Source organism: Microcebus murinus, chromosome 6 (assembly GCF_040939455.1).
Source record: "Microcebus murinus isolate Inina chromosome 6, M.murinus_Inina_mat1.0, whole genome shotgun sequence".
Lineage (NCBI taxonomy): Eukaryota > Metazoa > Chordata > Mammalia > Primates > Cheirogaleidae > Microcebus > Microcebus murinus.
In genome coordinates this window covers 82,556,963-82,572,343 of record NC_134109.1, presented here as the reverse complement: position 1 = coordinate 82,572,343, position 15,381 = coordinate 82,556,963, and the positions used below count along the sequence as shown (strand labels likewise).

The window sequence follows — 15,381 nt, the reverse complement described above, 5'->3', positions numbered from 1 at the left end:
TAATGAATAAAGTGCAAGCAGAAATGCATCCTAATCATTCTCAGGAAGCTGATGAGGAGTATGGGTAAAATGCTAATGTTTCCCACCCACCTGAGAATCAGTGTTCCTGGCATGCCTTATCTGGAGTGTCTTCCCATCATAAATATCCCACTGCTTCTTTTCATTTCCTGGAGGCTGCTCCCTCCTCATCCCCACCATTAAAAATAACACAGACAGCTGGAGCACAGCAAGGAATCTTTACTAGGGTGGGGGTAGGGAGTTGGGGAGGGATGCATGGGGCAAGTAGAAAGGGCCACCATCAGAATGGGCAGAAGTCCTGGGGATCTTGAGCCATCTGCAGGGGAGGGGGAGTTAATGCTGCTTGTGGATGAGAGGCGCAGGGATGCGGATATCCTGGCCTCTCTCCAGACGCCGTTCACAGTCAATCAAATAGTTTACTCCATCGATGACCAGTTGTACCAGCTCCACCTGAAGGATACTAGTCCTTGATCTCTGTTTCCCACAATCTGACTTTTTCTTTAGCACTGATTGACTTGCCTGCTGTAGGAACTCATTTCCAATTGCCTCCCAACTCAACCTGAATTTTATTTCAGATTCTGTTACATTCCTGAGGCTCATTCACTGTCATATACCAACCCCCACAGACCTATACCTCTCCTCACATTAATCCCTTAGGATCTCACCTCTGACTTGCCCAGTCGGTCCAAATTAGAGATGTCAAAGATGCTGCCTGTGGCAGCAGTGTCCACTCCTCCAGTACCACGCTTTTGGAGTCTTAGGTTCTCCAGGATCTTTGGAAAGCGGCTATCCTAGAGGGGAGATAGGGATTGGGGGCAGGGCCAATAGAGGCAGAGACTGGTCCTACCTGAAAGATCCCTGAACCTGTTCAAAGCTCTATCCCCTCACTCTTCAATATTTATTTATTTATTTATTTATTTATTTATTTATTTTAGAGACAGGGGGCTTACCATGCTGCCCGGGCTGGTCTTTAACTCCTAGCCTCAAGCATTCCACCCGCCTCAGCCTTCCAAGTAGCTGGGATTACAGGCGTGAGCCACTACGCCTGGCTCTGACCTTTTAGCCACATGTTTGACTCCTTTCCAAAGGGACCACGCCCTCCCCATCCACACGCCCCTTCCTCACTCACACCCCTGTCTACACCCCCACAACTCCTTTACTTTGCTTAGCAGGGGCAGTTTGATGTGCACTCCTGCCCGAAGTCCAGTGCCCAGGTTAGATGGACAGGTCAAGATGTATCCCAAGCGCTCATTCCACATGAACTCCCAGCCACGCTCTTGGATTAGCCGCTCCACCTGAGTCCACAAAGGTTCTGTTAGTGAAAAATCAGGGATATGTAGACCCTCCCTTTGCTAGACTCCCAGGAACTCTAGAAATATGTCTAGAACAGAAACTTGGGTGTGAATGAATGATACTATTCATTATCATTAACACATTATCATGCATGCATGTTGTAAAATTATGATGTAATTATTATGTACATAATGATAAGATTGTGGATAAATATCTTATGTATGGAAGCAAAGAAACTTGAGGGAGTAATGCACTAAAGATGATCTAGAGAAATGAACAGAGGTGGTAAACTGAACTGAGAAAGGACTGATCATTCAATGAATTCTGAATGCATTGATTCTCTCTCCCTTGCTAATGAGCCTAGAGCTTGGAAGGGTCTTTTCAGACAGAAAATGAGGGTATAAAATTTGTAATAGGAAGAGGCAAGACAGCCTTCTGTGAGCCACATAAGGAGCACATGTGAGAAAGCAGAAAGATCAAAACAGAGTAGAAAAGCCAGTTTCATAGGTGTGTGTGTGTGTGTGTTGGGGGCAGGGGCATGGGAAGGGTATTTTTGTTTCATTTAACCGTCCTAATCATGAAGATGACTATTAGAGTTAAAAAGACGAGAGTCCACCAGAGTGATGGACACAAAGAACATTCTCTTGAGTAAAAGGACCCTGTTTATAGTTCAGAAAGAACCATGGCACAGGGGCTATCGTACACACTGAATAGGGGAAACCTCTTCCATCTAGAATAATAATGCAGCTAACAATGTAATACTTATTGAGCACTTACTGTGGACCAAGTACTTTACCTGCATTATTTCACTTAATCCCCACAACAACCTAACACATAGAAAATCTTATTATCCTAATTTTCCAGATGAGAAAACTGAGGTATATAATTTAAATAGTACTTCCCTACCCACTCATAGAATATGTTACCTATTGCCCAAAAAAGTAGAAACTTCCCAGCTAGAGTCTAAAAGAGGAGCTCCCTTTCTTTGCATGTCCAAAATAGAACTGTATATGTGAGAACATACTGTAAAGATTGGGTTTATGGGGATTTCTAATGTGGAACTGAATATGGAGACCTGGTCCAGATAGGACTGAGGATTCAGTTCAACCCCTCATCTACAGCCATGTATTCTGGAACTTGAGCCATTCTATGTCTTCCCCAGTCTCCCTCCCACTCTCAGCTTAAAGCCTAGATGTGATACTTTAGCCAGAATGACAGAATCCAGGGTCAAGGCCTACCTTGGCTGAGAACTAGCCGATTACATTAGAATCATGAACACACCTATCTCTCATCCCCTACATCAATCCAAGCTGAAACAGTTTTTCTTATCTACACACCCCACCATCCCACAGCACACACTTCAGGCACTGACCTGCCACTCAGTTATTCCTTCTTTGCATTATCTGGCAACTGCCTTATTTAACTCCTTAGGTTCCCGACATTCTTTCTGTCTTCCTATTTTTAGGGTGACTTTATGTCCTGGTTTTTCCAGGACAGTCTTGGTTTATACCTATTGTCCTAGAGTGATTAATGGTGACTTTTTTACTATCAGAAGAGTCCTGGGTTGGTTGATAAATTATACCATCAATCTACCTATGCTACTTTTTGGTTTTCCTTACGCCCTCCCACTTAGCTCCCCTATATACTCTTCTCCAACCTCTTTGAGGCCTCGGCAGAATCTTTCGAACACTCTCTTCATGTTGCCACCCTTCTCCATGGAGATGACCCGTGTATGATCCTCCTCATTCACCCAGATCAAGAAGCTCTTCTCATTGTTGTGCCTGACAGGAGGAGAGAGGGTGGCACAGAGATCAAGAGGCAAGACAAGAATTGGGGGAGATAGAGGGAAAAAAAGCATTTATGGGAGCATGAGGACAAAAGAGATAAGGAGTAGCTTTGTACCAGATTCCACGGGCATCTGGCCAGTCTCGAGCCATTCCTGCTGCAGTCAGCAATGGGGAGACAGGCTTATCAAATAGAAAGTGGTCCTGGGGAGAGTAAAGAGACTTTGGTTAAAGATCCTTATGGTAGCCTCTCAGGGGCCAGCTATCTCATCTGACCAGCCTCCCCTCTGGCTCTTTTTTCCATCTTCTCCCCCAACTCAGCTCCCTCTCAAAGCCCCTCACATCGATAAGCTGCTGCTGCTCAGCCTCTGTCATCTCACTGAGCCTATAGTAACGTCCAGCCAGGTCACCCTTCAGGCCACTCAGTGCATCCACCACAACACGTTCCACCTCTCGTCGCTCTGCCCGCGTGCAGGCTGGAGGCAGACTGAGTCCTCGGATACTTCGGCCAGTTCTGACTCTTGAGGATAATACATACCTCTCATCAAAGTAGCCAGAACGGATCTGGGGGATAAGAGAAAGGAATATAAGAAACACAGAAACACAAGTGGGCAGCAACTCAGGACCCTTGGGGAAGGAGAGACCTTAGGTATTAGAGGGCTCTTTGGGTATTCCTCCTGCATGCATTGGAGGGAGAGGTCCTTTAGGCAAACACTCCAATTGAAGGGGGTATTGTGGACCCTTCCTCAAACTGCCCACCTTGGGGCATGGTCATTTTCATCTATCTTCTCATCTCCATATATGGTGCTCCTTACGATATGATTCTTTCCCAGCATTAAGATTAAAAGCTCAGCAGTATAATGACCATGAGTCAGGAAATAATAAGGGGGAAGGGATTGGAGAGAGAGTGTTGTACACAGGCAATGCAAATCAGAGTGAAATATTTGACCCACCTTATTAGCATCCAGATCAGTGGTGTGTTTCATTGTCCGGGGATCATATCCATTGTGTCGCTCTTGGATCACAGGGTCAAATAGATCAGCGAATACCTGAGGGGGATTTAAGAGGGAGAGATGGTTAAGAAGAGGGAATCTCTTCTCAGACTTCAATTGTGAATTGACTTCACTGGATCAGAAAACTTGTGTATGGATGGCTCAGAGTCTTGAGGGAAAGTCAGGGGTCTTCAGGGGGAAGAAGCTGGGATTACTGGGAAGATGAGGTGGATCACCAGGGAGACTCTGGGGGTCCCCTACCTCATAGGTCTCCTCATCTCCAGCCACCATGCCCACAGTCTTGATGAAGGGGTGGCCAGGGTTGTCCACGCCAGTCTGGATACACTGATCTAGCGTCCAACCAGTGGGTGTGGTCTTGTCGCAGAGCCGTGCATAGACTGCTGGGGTCAGGTGACTGGCCATGCAGTTGTTGTGCTTTCGGAGGTCTGGGTACTCAGCGCTGGGGAGGGGGTACCCAGTAACCATGGAGGGAGGGCACAGGGGCCTAGACCTAGTGCAGTTGGTGGGCTGGGAGCTGTCCAGTTAGCCATGTCTGGCTTTGCTCCATGTGAGGAGGGAGAATCAGAAGGAGGCTAAGCCTTGGTAATCTCTTTAGAGACTTTCAGGGTCTATTCTTTCCTGACAGTTCTAGCTGCCTCTGGCTGGCCAGCTCAGTTCCCCCAGACCTGCTCAGTTCTTTCCTCCCATGAACACAACATTAGGGATGGAGGAGGGGAAAGACTAAGGAGGGGAATTCAGGAAATGGGGACGGATAGCAGGGAAAGGAGATGGAGGAGAGCAAAAAGGATCCCTGGCCTTACAATTAGGGATTTGGGCAGTGGGCATAGCTCGTGGGGCCAGAGCTGGTTTTGACAGGTCCACACTAATGCTCTCGCTTTATGGTTTTGCCCCCCACCCCCACCCCACTGAGGTTTCCAAATTGTACAGCCCCCCAGCTCCCGGGCTTTTGTGATTATAGCCCTTCTCTGTTGCCCAGGTTCTCGTCTCTGCCCCTACCTTCGTTCCCATCACCACTGGCCTCCCCTCCCCCGCGCCTCAAGCACTGATACCTTGGGGGATACAGCCTCCTTCGTTCACTGGCAGCTCGTACAGGTTCCGGGCGGAGCAGAAACCCAGCGGCTACAGATCCAGCTCCGGCCAAAGCCAGGAGCCTGAGCCCTGGGCGGGCAGACAGCAGTCGGGAGAAGGGACCAGCCATGGCTTGGGGGTCCGGCTACGGGATCCCGGAGCAAGAGCTGGCGCAAGACGGGAATCGGGAGGGAGGATGTAACAGGACAGATTGAGGGTCGGAGCTGGGTCCGAGGCTGAACCTGAAATGGGAGTCGGTGTGGAGGCTGGAGCCGGAGTGGGAGCCAGTGCCAACCAGACTGCAGGACGGGCGCAATGAGCTAGTGGCTGGCGGGCGGGCGGAGGAGAGGGAGGCCCGAGCCGCAGTCTCCAGAGGTGGGGCTCACACAGGCCCCGCCTCCCCGCCTGCCACAGCGCTAGGTGTGCGGGGGCGGGGTGGGCAGCACCGGCCAGGTAATTAGCTGGACTGGAGACTCGCAGACCCTAAGGCCGAGGATGCAGGCCCAGATTAGGATGAGGCCGCCCAGATTTCAGCACCAAGTAAAGGACAGCACCCACGGGGACTAGCGAAACCCCAATACGTCCCCCAGCCCCCTTGGTTTAACTCGAAACCTGATCCCTCTGCTCTGTGGGTGTGAAAGGGTGACATTACCCAACCTCTTCTCTATTCTCGGCCTGCCCCAGCAACCTCTACATCTTCCCAGGGGAGGCTGCCGCGGGGAAACCGCGGAATAAACACAGACACCAGGGGAAGACATGGAGAAAGCACCGGGTGAGAGGCAGACGCTGGGACAGACACTCGCGGGCCCAAGGTCACCTTCTCCTTAGAACCAGGAAGAAGGCCAAGGCTCTTCCTTGTCACACCTGTGCTCTTCTTACAAGGTCAAGAAATGATTCCCTGAGAAGAATCAGAGAAATATTAACTCTTACCCCATCTATGCTGTCCCCCCCCAACCCCACTTTGCCCCCAAGTCTGAAGCCCCTGCTGTTTCTTGCCCCTTCTTCTCATGATCCCCCCACTTTTATTTTCCTCCCCTATCCTCCACCCCATCCCCTGCTTCACCTTTGATCTTTTACTTATCTGCGTCTTTTCCAGGCTCAGACCTGTTTGCTGCTCACAGGACTCCCTCCGAGTGAGTGTGCTCCGTAAGCTTGCCTACCTGTTGGTTGCACTGGGTGTGGGGCTCAGGTTGGGCAGGGAATTGTTGGCTTCCTCTTCCTGGTCTCCCTTCTTTTCCCTCCCTGTAGCTCCTAGTTCCTGGGCTGGAGGGGAATATAAGGTGGGGTGAAGGGTGTGGTGAGATGACTGGGTGTGGGAATGGAACAGGCAGGTAGGTACAGGTCTCCAGGCACCACACGTGTTTTCTCTCTTGGCTCCCTAATGTTGTTTAATCTGGAGTGTAAAGGCGAGTAAGTGGTGTTCAAGGGCATAAGGTCATCAGGGAATCTTCACCTTCCTCCTGGTCCCCTCTCCTCCTCTCTCTCCTTGTAAAGTGCATATTCAGATTTGAGAGGACTTTGTTTCCACAGCTCCAGGTATGACTTGGCTTTTGTCCTGGCAGGAAGGAGAATGAATGCTGAAGTTGAAATAGGGATGTGAGGCTTCAGTGTGGAGCGTCAATTAAGATGGAGTAGGTGTGGTGGCATTAGTCCTTTCCGTCAACTATCTGGATGTACCTACAAGACAGTAAGATACTCAGGAATCTTAAGAGAGAGTATTTTAGAGAGAGAAATTTCCTTCACATTGTACTCTGGCCCCACTAATGAGACCCCACCCTGTCCTATACTCCTCTCATTCCTTCATTCCCCTCAGGCCTCCTTTGTGTCTTTTTTCCTACCTTCCTCATTTGTGAGTATCCTTAGAAGCATCTGCCTTTCTTTAGAGTCCATCACTTAACTCCTGGTAAGACAGCAATTATCAGAGAGTAGATAAGTGTTATCCAGTTGTAGTGTGGACAAATGGAAATTGTTACCTGTGTTGTGGGGGCTCTTTACACCTAGGGTAAGGACTAGCTATGAGTAGGTAAATATAATTTCTTGGAATGGTATATGTTTAGATAAAGAAGGGCAATAATCTTCCAGAGCAATAAGGTTGTTATTTGACTGAAAGGGAGGTTACAAAGATTAAGGAGAATAGGGGGTGGGCAGAGAGAATTATAGAAGAAGAAGTAAGACAGCCAGAGGAGTAGAAAAATTACTTGTTTAGAGAATAGCTGCTCAAATATGAATAATAAGGTCAAAACTCCCGTGCTGATCAGTAGTGGGATCGCGCCTGTGAATAGCCACTGCACTCCAGCCTGGGCAACATAAGCGAGACCCCGTCTCTAAAAAAAAAAAAAAAAAAAAAATATGAATAATAACTCCCCTGAGAAAACATATGTATTTGTGTACTTTTCTTATTCCTTGTGAGCCTCTGGTAGGTCCATAATATATAAATACTCACTTAAGGAAATTATTCTACAGCATACGGAAAGTAATCAATATATGGTATTTAATTTATTTAATAATTGTCAATAATATAATATTCTTAAAGCATTTTTCAATTACAAGGAAACTGGTATGTATTATTTCATTGACTTGAATTGGATTGTTCGAATGGATGACTAGGGACAGAGTATACATTTTCAGGGGGATGGCAAGAGAAGTTAAATACCTGGAAGATTCTGTAGTAACTTGTTTGAAAGGTTTGAGCGGTGGAGGGGTATGAGCCTGAGCATAAACTAGGGAGGCATCTATTCCTCTTAGAGCCAGTCCTTAGGATCATCTCTGTCTCCATTCAGGAGACCTTGGGAGTCAGTACAATGAGGCGCCTGACTGGAAAGTGGCAAGATCCCTAATGTTGAAGAGAAGAAACAGGGAACTTGGAGCTGTCTTGACCAGGGAAACCCATGTGAAGATGCAAGGATAATACATTAAGAACAATATAAACATATACAAAATGCTTTCACATAATCAGCACCTACAAATTAGGTTTTTTGCTTTTGTTTTTGTTTTTTGAGAAAGAGTCTTGCTCTGTTGCACAGGCTGGAGTGCCTCGGCATCAGCCTAGCTCACGGCAACCTCAAACTTCTGGGCTCATGCGATCCTCCTGCCTCAGCCTCAGCCTCCGAGTAGCTGGGACTACAGGTGCTCGCCACAGCCCTCAGCTATTTTTTTGTTTCTATTTTTAGTTGCCAGGCTAATTCTTCCTATTTTTAGTAGAGACCCGTCTGGCTCTTGCTCAGGCTGGTCTCCAACTCCTGACCTCAAGCGATCCTCCCACCGCAGCCTTCCAGAGTGCTAGGATTACAGGAGTGAATCGCTGAGCCTGGCTGCAAATTAGCTTTTTAATCCCACTCTTACAGATGAGAAAAATGGAGGCCCAGGGAAGTTAAGTGACTTGCCCAAGGATGCACAGCTGTTAAAAGTAAGACCGAGATTCAAATCCAGCTTTGTCTGGTTCCAAGCCTGGAGGGTAGAGAAAAATCTCTCTGTTTCTCCCCTTAATTTCCTTATCTGCTTCTCTGTCTCTGTTTTTGTTTTTAGTCTCCCTGTCACTCCTCTTTACATCTGTTAACATTTTTCAACCTACCTTTATTGGATTTCTGCGTATATCATAGCCCATTTTGTCTTTTGAAACAAACGGGAGACCTGGTTTTGCTCCCTTAGGGAGGTGCAACGGCACAAACTCTGCCTCTGCCTCTCACACTTCATCCCCCCACCCCCTAATTCGTCTCCCTGGAACGTGTCTAGACCAAACATCTGGACTGTGGCGACGCAGTAAGAAATCGGAGGAAGGGGAGCATCAGGTGGCATTCCCCCTAGAGCCACTAGGGGCCACCCTCCTCCGCGCAGAAGCGCCGGCCAACGCAGCCTGACTGTGTTGCTGGTGCGCGCCCTCTGCTGATTGGTGGGACCGCAAAGAAGTCGCGCTTTGATTGGGCCGCTGTCAGGTGTCGCTGCCGGCAGGTTCGGCTGCGCGAGCGGAGGGAGGCGGGTGAGTGAGGGCCGGGGGCGGTGGGGGAGTGGCTGGGGGCTGGGGGCGGTATCGGAGGGGGTGGGCTTGGTCGAGTGGGCGCCGTCGGTTCTGGGGGCTGTGGTTAGTGCCGGATGGGGGCAGCCAGGGAAAGAGGCCCAGCGGAGAGGCCTCAGTGTCGGCGTAGGGAGAGTGAGACGGGGAAGGCGGGGGCGGGCAAAGGCTAGTGGAGTTGGGCTGGGAGGACGGTGTTCGTGCTCCCGGGCTGTGCGAGGCGAGGACAGAGGAGGGGGTCAGCGCGAGAAGAGATGGGTGTGCGTGAGGAAGAGGGGTTCCTGCGTGAGGTTGGGGGGTCTGCAGGGGAGAGGGTCAGGGTGGAGGGGATCTGAGCGAGGAGGTGTGGGAGTGAAATCAACTGGGGAGAGGGTCAGGCTGGAGGGGACCTGCGCGAGGAGAGGTGGGACTGGCGTCTACAGGGGAGAGGGTCGGCTTGAGGAGTGGGTTGTTGTGGAGAGAAGGTGAGCCTCCAGAGAGGGGTGGTGTGAGGAAAGACTGGATCACCGGCAGTCATTTTAAGTCATTGTAGGGGATTGAGGGTCAAGAAGTTAACAAGGGCGGTGACTCATCTGAGGGTTTGAAGGGCTGTTTAATACTGGGCAATCAGTGGAGTGGGAGGATTAGTTGGATTAATTGAATTAGTTGACCAGTGATGGGGGGTGGGCAGCAGTCAGTGTTGGGAGTGGTTAGGGGAGTCATTATAGCAATTTGGGGAAAGAAGGCAGAATAAGTGAGTTGGTACTGAGAATATGGCAGGAGCACAGTTGATCAGTGTCAGAATAAGGGATCTGTATGAAGGATTGGAAATTTCATTAAGAAGGAAGGCAGGAGTCCAGTGTTGAAGGTGGAAAGGAAGCATTGCTGATGACCTGAGAAGTTTTTCTGTGTTAGATGTGTTCCTGCCTGGCATTTTTATTGATATTTCCCCTTCGCCACCGATGGAGCCTGCCATCAAGTGCATAGTGATTTAGGAAATTAGATGACTGTGCCAGCAGGTCTCATATTCTAAGGGGTAAAAAAGTTACACAGTTTGCCCTTCCTTCTACCCCTTCTCCAGATCTGATTTAATATAGCCCACTTCTCTTTCCCTCCTTATCTTACTTAATAACTCTTTCCCTCCTTCCTTTCTTCCTTTCATATTGATTCACATCAAAGTAAGACTGCCCTTTAGCCCAGTGTAGAGTCTGAAATTTTCTTTTCTTTCACAACAAAGTTTGAGCGAGAAGGGAAAGGGGAGAAGAGCATAGAAAACAAGGAAGTGGCTGTGAGAACACCACATTAAATCCCAGCTTATCCCAGAGGTACCTCTAAATAAATCCTGGCTTATTTCACAGCTATTTCTGTCAGGCTTCTATTTTTGCTTTGTTAACTATGAATTTGGACCTTTCATCTCTTTTCAGTTCTGTATTTGTAAACAGACTCCTCTTCCCCATTCTGCTACTTACCATCCCCCACAACAGAGTTATAATAGAATTTCAAGAATATGACTGCACATTCAGTAGAAAACCAGGGAGGACTTAGTATAAGCAAGGGCAAAGGGTTAGGAATCTTACATGAGAGAAAGTCCCTGCTTCAGAGAATGGATAAAGAGTGACAAAATTCTAACTGCTTAAACTATACAGGGACCTTGGGAATACCATACGTCATGGAAATTGTGTCAGGTCACTGAAAAGGAATTCAGAGAAATAGCCTATTAGTCAGGAGGGAGAGTGTATATATGAGACCTGCAGTGCCCAATTGGAAATGTTAAGTCTAAGGAGAATGTTGTGCCCCCTGTGGTGTTGGAACAATAGAAACAGCAGATGATGAAGGCTGAAAAGGTCAAGGTCTATATAAAGATCAGCTATAACTTTCTAATAAAGCTGCAACCACCAGTTGTAATGGAAGAATTTAAAAATAGAAGCCTGGAGCAGTGGCTCACCTGTAACCCCAACATTTTGGGAGGTGGAGGCAGGAAGATTGTTTGAGGCCAGGAGCTCGAGACCATCATGGGCAACATAGTGAGCCCCTGTCTTTACAAAAACATTTTTTAAAGTAACCAACTATGGTGGTATGCAGCTGTAGTCTTAGCTACTCAGGAGGCTGGGCCAGGAGTTCGAGGCTTCAGTGAGCTCTGATCATGCCACTGCATTCCAGCCTGGCAACAGGGTGAGACCCTATCTCTAAAAAAATTAAAAAAAAATACAGAAAGTAATTATTGAAGACTATTTAAAAAGTCTTTAATACTAAATTAATTTACTTACTTAGGCTTGTGGCATTTAATAGAGTCATCAGTCAGTGTTTGTGAAAACTTTTGTAGACCATGGAAAATTGCTGATATGTGACTCAATTTTATTTTTGGAAAATAAATAATAGATATTAGCATCCTTATGATTCACTATTAACAAGTGTTAACCTTTTATGTATTTGCTTCAGATATTTTTTTAAGATTGAAATAAAGATTATAGATAAGGTTGTAAAGTGCCATTTGAATCCTTCTCAGTTTCATTCTCCCTTCTGCTCAAAGGTGACCACTCTGATGAATTTGATGTCTTTCTTTCCAGCCCATGTTTTTATACTTCTGCTAATTATATATGCAGTCATAAACAATATGTGATTTTTAAAATGTATACAAATGTAATTGTACTACATGTATATTTCTACAGTTTGCATTTGGAAACTCAATTTGTTACATATAGCTTTGATTCATTTTTTTCAGTTGCTATTAATCTATCATTTCTATATATCACACTGTATTTTTAAATTTATTTTTAATTTTTTATTATAAAATTTTTATGAGAGTACAAATGTTTGCGTTACATCTATTACATCTGCACTGCCCATGTCAGAGCTACAAGCGTGCCCCTCCCATTAGGTATGAATTTACTCCCTCCTCCCCCTTCCCATCTGCACAATCCCCAATGAATGTTACTTCCATATGTGCACATAAGTGTTGATCAATTAGTACCAATCGTGACACCTGAGTTGTTTTCAGTTTTTCTCATTACCAACAGTGAGATTAAAAATGAAGAACTTCTTTGTATAAGCCTTATGTAGGGGAGTTTCTCTACAGCAGGGTTTTTCCACCTGAGCACTACTGACATTTGGGGCAGGATAATTCTTTGTTGTGGAGGAATATCCTTTGCATTTTAGAATGTTTAGCAGCATCCCTTGCCTCTGCTCACTAGATACCAATAGAATCTTTCCAGTTATGACAACCAAAAATGTCTCCTGCCAGATGTCCTCTGTGTAGAAAATCACAACTGGTTGAGAACTAACTACTCTAGTTGTATGTATGTGCAAGTGGAACTGCTAAGTTCTGATGTAAGTCTTAAGACATTCTTACTGATATGGTTTTAGGCAGGATTTATATATATATATATATTTTTTTTTTTCTTCTATTTTTAGTAGAGATGGGGTCTCGCTCTTGCTCAGGCTGGTTTTGAACTCTTGACCTCAAGTGATCCTCCCACCTGGGCCTCCCAGAGTGCTAGGATTACAGGTGTGAGCCACCATGCCCGGCCTAGTCAGGATTTTTTTTTTTTTTTTTTGCTGTGGCTCCTGGTATGAGGGACCTCGGCCTAGACCAGCACTGTAGTACAGTAGAGAGAACATTGAGATTTCAGTTTGAGAATGAGTTGGATATCTATTGTCTATCTATGGGTATCTATGGGTATCTATTGTCTAGCTACCCATATCCTCAACCTCTCAACCAGCACTAGATCTCTTTCCCTGAACAGATTTGCTGGATTTTGGCACCTGTTTTTAAGGTAGGGTAGGTGAAGGAGAGAAAGGGAGCATGGGATTGGGGGTTTAATGTTCTGATATAATGCTTAGAATGTAAGGTGCCCTCAATAAATATTTTTTGAGTTAATCCTCAGTAGGAATGAAGATTGGGTTTAAGGGCAAAGGCAAGCTGAGCTCTCTCATTTGTCTGCCCATGAATTAAATCCTTGAGTTCAACACTACTGTGGGGAGGTGGAGAAGAGGTAGGAACATTGTAGAATGAATCTGAAGTTTGAAATGTTACTCTAACCTTTTTTCTGGTAGGAATCAACAGGAGCCTTCCTTGAGTAACTGCTTGGAGTTAACATTGTTTCCTGTTGGCGGAATCAGGGACATGCCAGCACTGTAAGGGTTAATTTCCTGATTCTCTTACTAATTTCTTGGTTGGGGTGGCATGGGCAGGGAGAAAAAGGCAGACCTTGCTTTTCTTTTATGGCTCTTCAGTCATTTCTAGTCATAGCCCATATGCCTCCTTTCTTGTTGATCCTTCTTTCCATAGCTTTGTTTCCTGTTTCGCCTGGTACCCTTATAGCTCCCTTTTATTTTTTCATCCCCCATCCCCCATCCCTACCCACTGCCAGGGGACCTGGATTCTGAGCTGATGGGGTACCCCCCCTTTGCAGAGCGGGATGAGTGGGTTCTCCGGCGGGGATGTGGTCATTGATGGCCAGTGAGGGCGAGAGTGCCACGGCCCACTTCTTCCTTGGAGCTGGAGATGAGGGGCTGGGCACCCGTGGAATAGGCATGAGGACAGAAGAGAGTGACAGCGAGCTCCTTGAGGACGAGGAGGATGAAGTGGTAAGACATGGGGAAAATGATGTAACTTGGTATTGGGGCCCCTGTCATAGAGAGTTGAGATCCTATTGGCTGGAGACACCTCTCTGTTCTTTCCAAATGCATAGACTCCCTATCATAAACAGGGCCTATCCTGGTTTAGGGGAGGGGCAGTGGAAATTGGTTAGATTGCCTTTCTTTGAGACTCTTAACCCTATGCCATCCTCCTGTTGTCTTCTGCTTGAGCACACATTTCCTACTGTAGAAAGACTCCTGTTCTGCAGGCAGTAGAAATCCCTAGACAAGCCCCAACCTAGACTGAAGTTAGGAGGCACCCTTTACCCCATAGGTCCAAAGTCCTGGCAAGAAACTCTGTGTCTTGTGGAGATAAGACAGTGTTCCCTGATGGGCTGATATAGGTGGGAAGTTGCTGAGTTTCTGATAGCACTTCCTCTCTGTAGCCTCCTGAACCTCAGATCATTGTTGGCATCTGTGCTATGACCAAGAAATCCAAGTCCAAGCCAATGACCCAAATTCTAGAGAGACTCTGCAGATTTGATTACCTGACTGTTATCATCCTGGGAGAAGATGTGATTCTTAATGAACCTGTGGAAAACTGGCCATCCTGCCACTGCCTCATCTCTTTCCATTCCAAAGGTTGGGGTCTGGGAAGGAAAATGGGAAGGAATGATGGTGGGAATGCTGGATTGGGAAATGAAGTTCTCACTGTGTTATTTCCTTAGTAAATAGGCCATCAGCTCCTCCTGAAACACTAGAGAACAGTACAAATGGGGTTTCCCTACATCTTGGAGGGGTTTCTGGGGGGTAGTTTAAAACCTGTATTCCAACCTCAGGACAGCTCTAAAACTTTTAAGATCTCTAACAGAATTGGGTCTTTGGAAGAAACCTAAAAATAATTTCTTTTTAACTTTTTCCTGATGAATATCCTAGACTTGGGAAGCTGAACAGGAGGAAACGCGATGGGTTGGATGGGCAGAGGAGTTCAATGACAGCTAATAGCTTTAATATGTCTCTCTATCTCTCTGCTGTTTTCTCACTCTGTCTCTCTCACTCTCTTTGGTCTCTCTATGTCCTTTCCCCATCCCAGGCTTTCCTCTGGACAAAGCTGTTGCTTACTCCAAGCTTCGAAACCCCTTTCTTATCAATGATCTGGCCATGCAGTATTACATCCAAGATAGGTATAGTTTTCTGTTGTCCAGGGGGATGGATGGCTTTGAGATCATGTCTGTTTAGGGAACCCCCTCTGGGAGGAGCACAAACATGCCTGACTTTTGTACCATACTGTATGAGTCTGTGTCCTGGTGTCTTTTAATCCCGGTGCAAATGAAATCCCCAGCCTCTCCCCTTTGTCACCACCCCCCTACCTTTCCCAGCTAATTTATTTGGGGGTGACAGGAGGGAGGTGTACCGGATCCTGCAGGAGGAGGGCATTGATCTGCCTCGATATGCTGTGCTCAATCGTGACCCTGCCCGGCCTGAGGGTGAGTACCTGGCCTTGCCCAGTCCTGCCCTTCCTTGATTTCCATGACTTAGCTTAGTTCTCCATCCTCTAGATGTCTCTTGTATATCACCTGTGTATGTGGGACTTTGGTTATTGGATTATGGATAAAGTTGGAGCTATGATGGGTCTTTA

The 15,381-nt window shown here is 46.8% G+C and overlaps 2 protein-coding genes across 20 annotated transcripts in view; one reads left to right on the top strand and one right to left on the bottom strand.

Moving 5' to 3' along the window:
• Positions 1 to 217: 217 nt before the first annotated feature.
• On the bottom strand, positions 218 to 6,449 carry LOC105872524 (creatine kinase U-type, mitochondrial). 5 transcript variants are annotated; one of them, XM_012766648.3, is made up of 11 exons: positions 6,240 to 6,449; positions 5,994 to 6,074; positions 5,158 to 5,418; positions 4,349 to 4,547; positions 4,049 to 4,144; positions 3,438 to 3,659; positions 3,214 to 3,299; positions 2,969 to 3,092; positions 1,179 to 1,313; positions 684 to 809; positions 218 to 468 (listed from the first exon to the last, which is right to left on the bottom strand). In XM_012766648.3, the coding sequence occupies exons 3-11, from the start codon at positions 5,304 to 5,306 to the stop codon at positions 352 to 354; spliced, it is 1,254 nt and encodes a 417-aa protein (XP_012622102.1). In that variant the 5' UTR covers positions 5,307 to 5,418; positions 5,994 to 6,074; positions 6,240 to 6,449; the 3' UTR covers positions 218 to 351. The 5 variants fall into 5 exon arrangements, with proteins under 5 accessions (XP_012622102.1, XP_012622100.1, XP_012622101.1 ...); XM_012766646.3 differs by having other exon boundaries at positions 6,281 to 6,449; XM_012766647.3 differs by having other exon boundaries at positions 6,337 to 6,449.
• Positions 6,450 to 8,192: 1,743 nt separating this feature from the next.
• The window catches only part of PPIP5K1 (diphosphoinositol pentakisphosphate kinase 1), a 48,817-nt gene continuing 41,628 nt past the window's right edge, over positions 8,193 to 15,381 (top strand). For 4 of the 15 annotated variants that reach the window (XM_012766632.3, XM_012766639.3, XM_012766636.3 and 1 more), the window contains exons 1-6: positions 8,199 to 9,152; positions 13,218 to 13,298; positions 13,577 to 13,751; positions 14,189 to 14,384; positions 14,836 to 14,926; positions 15,144 to 15,229. In XM_012766632.3, coding sequence (XP_012622086.2) covers positions 13,605 to 13,751; positions 14,189 to 14,384; positions 14,836 to 14,926; positions 15,144 to 15,229 — 520 coding nt within the window. In that variant the 5' untranslated portion in view covers positions 8,199 to 9,152; positions 13,218 to 13,298; positions 13,577 to 13,604. Of the gene's footprint in view, positions 9,153 to 13,217; positions 13,299 to 13,534; positions 13,752 to 14,188; positions 14,385 to 14,835; positions 14,927 to 15,121; positions 15,230 to 15,381 lie in introns of those variants that run through there. The other 11 variants (XM_012766629.3, XM_012766625.3, XM_012766626.3 and 8 more) reach the window with 11 other exon arrangements.

What these genes read in the sequence shown, in the direction of transcription:
- LOC105872524 (XM_012766648.3), bottom strand. Translation starts at nt 5,306, where the DNA reads ATGGCTGGTCCCTTCTCCCGACTGCTGTCTGCCCGCCCAGGGCTCAGG. An exon ending in CCAGATGCCCGTGGAATCTG is followed by an intron (nt 3,093 to 3,213) that starts GTACAAAGCTAC and finishes TCCTCCTGTCAG; the next exon opens with GCACAACAATGAGAAGAGCT. An exon ending in TCTGCCGAGGCCTCAAAGAG is followed by an intron (nt 1,314 to 2,968) that starts GTTGGAGAAGAG and finishes TTGTGGACTCAG; the next exon opens with GTGGAGCGGCTAATCCAAGA.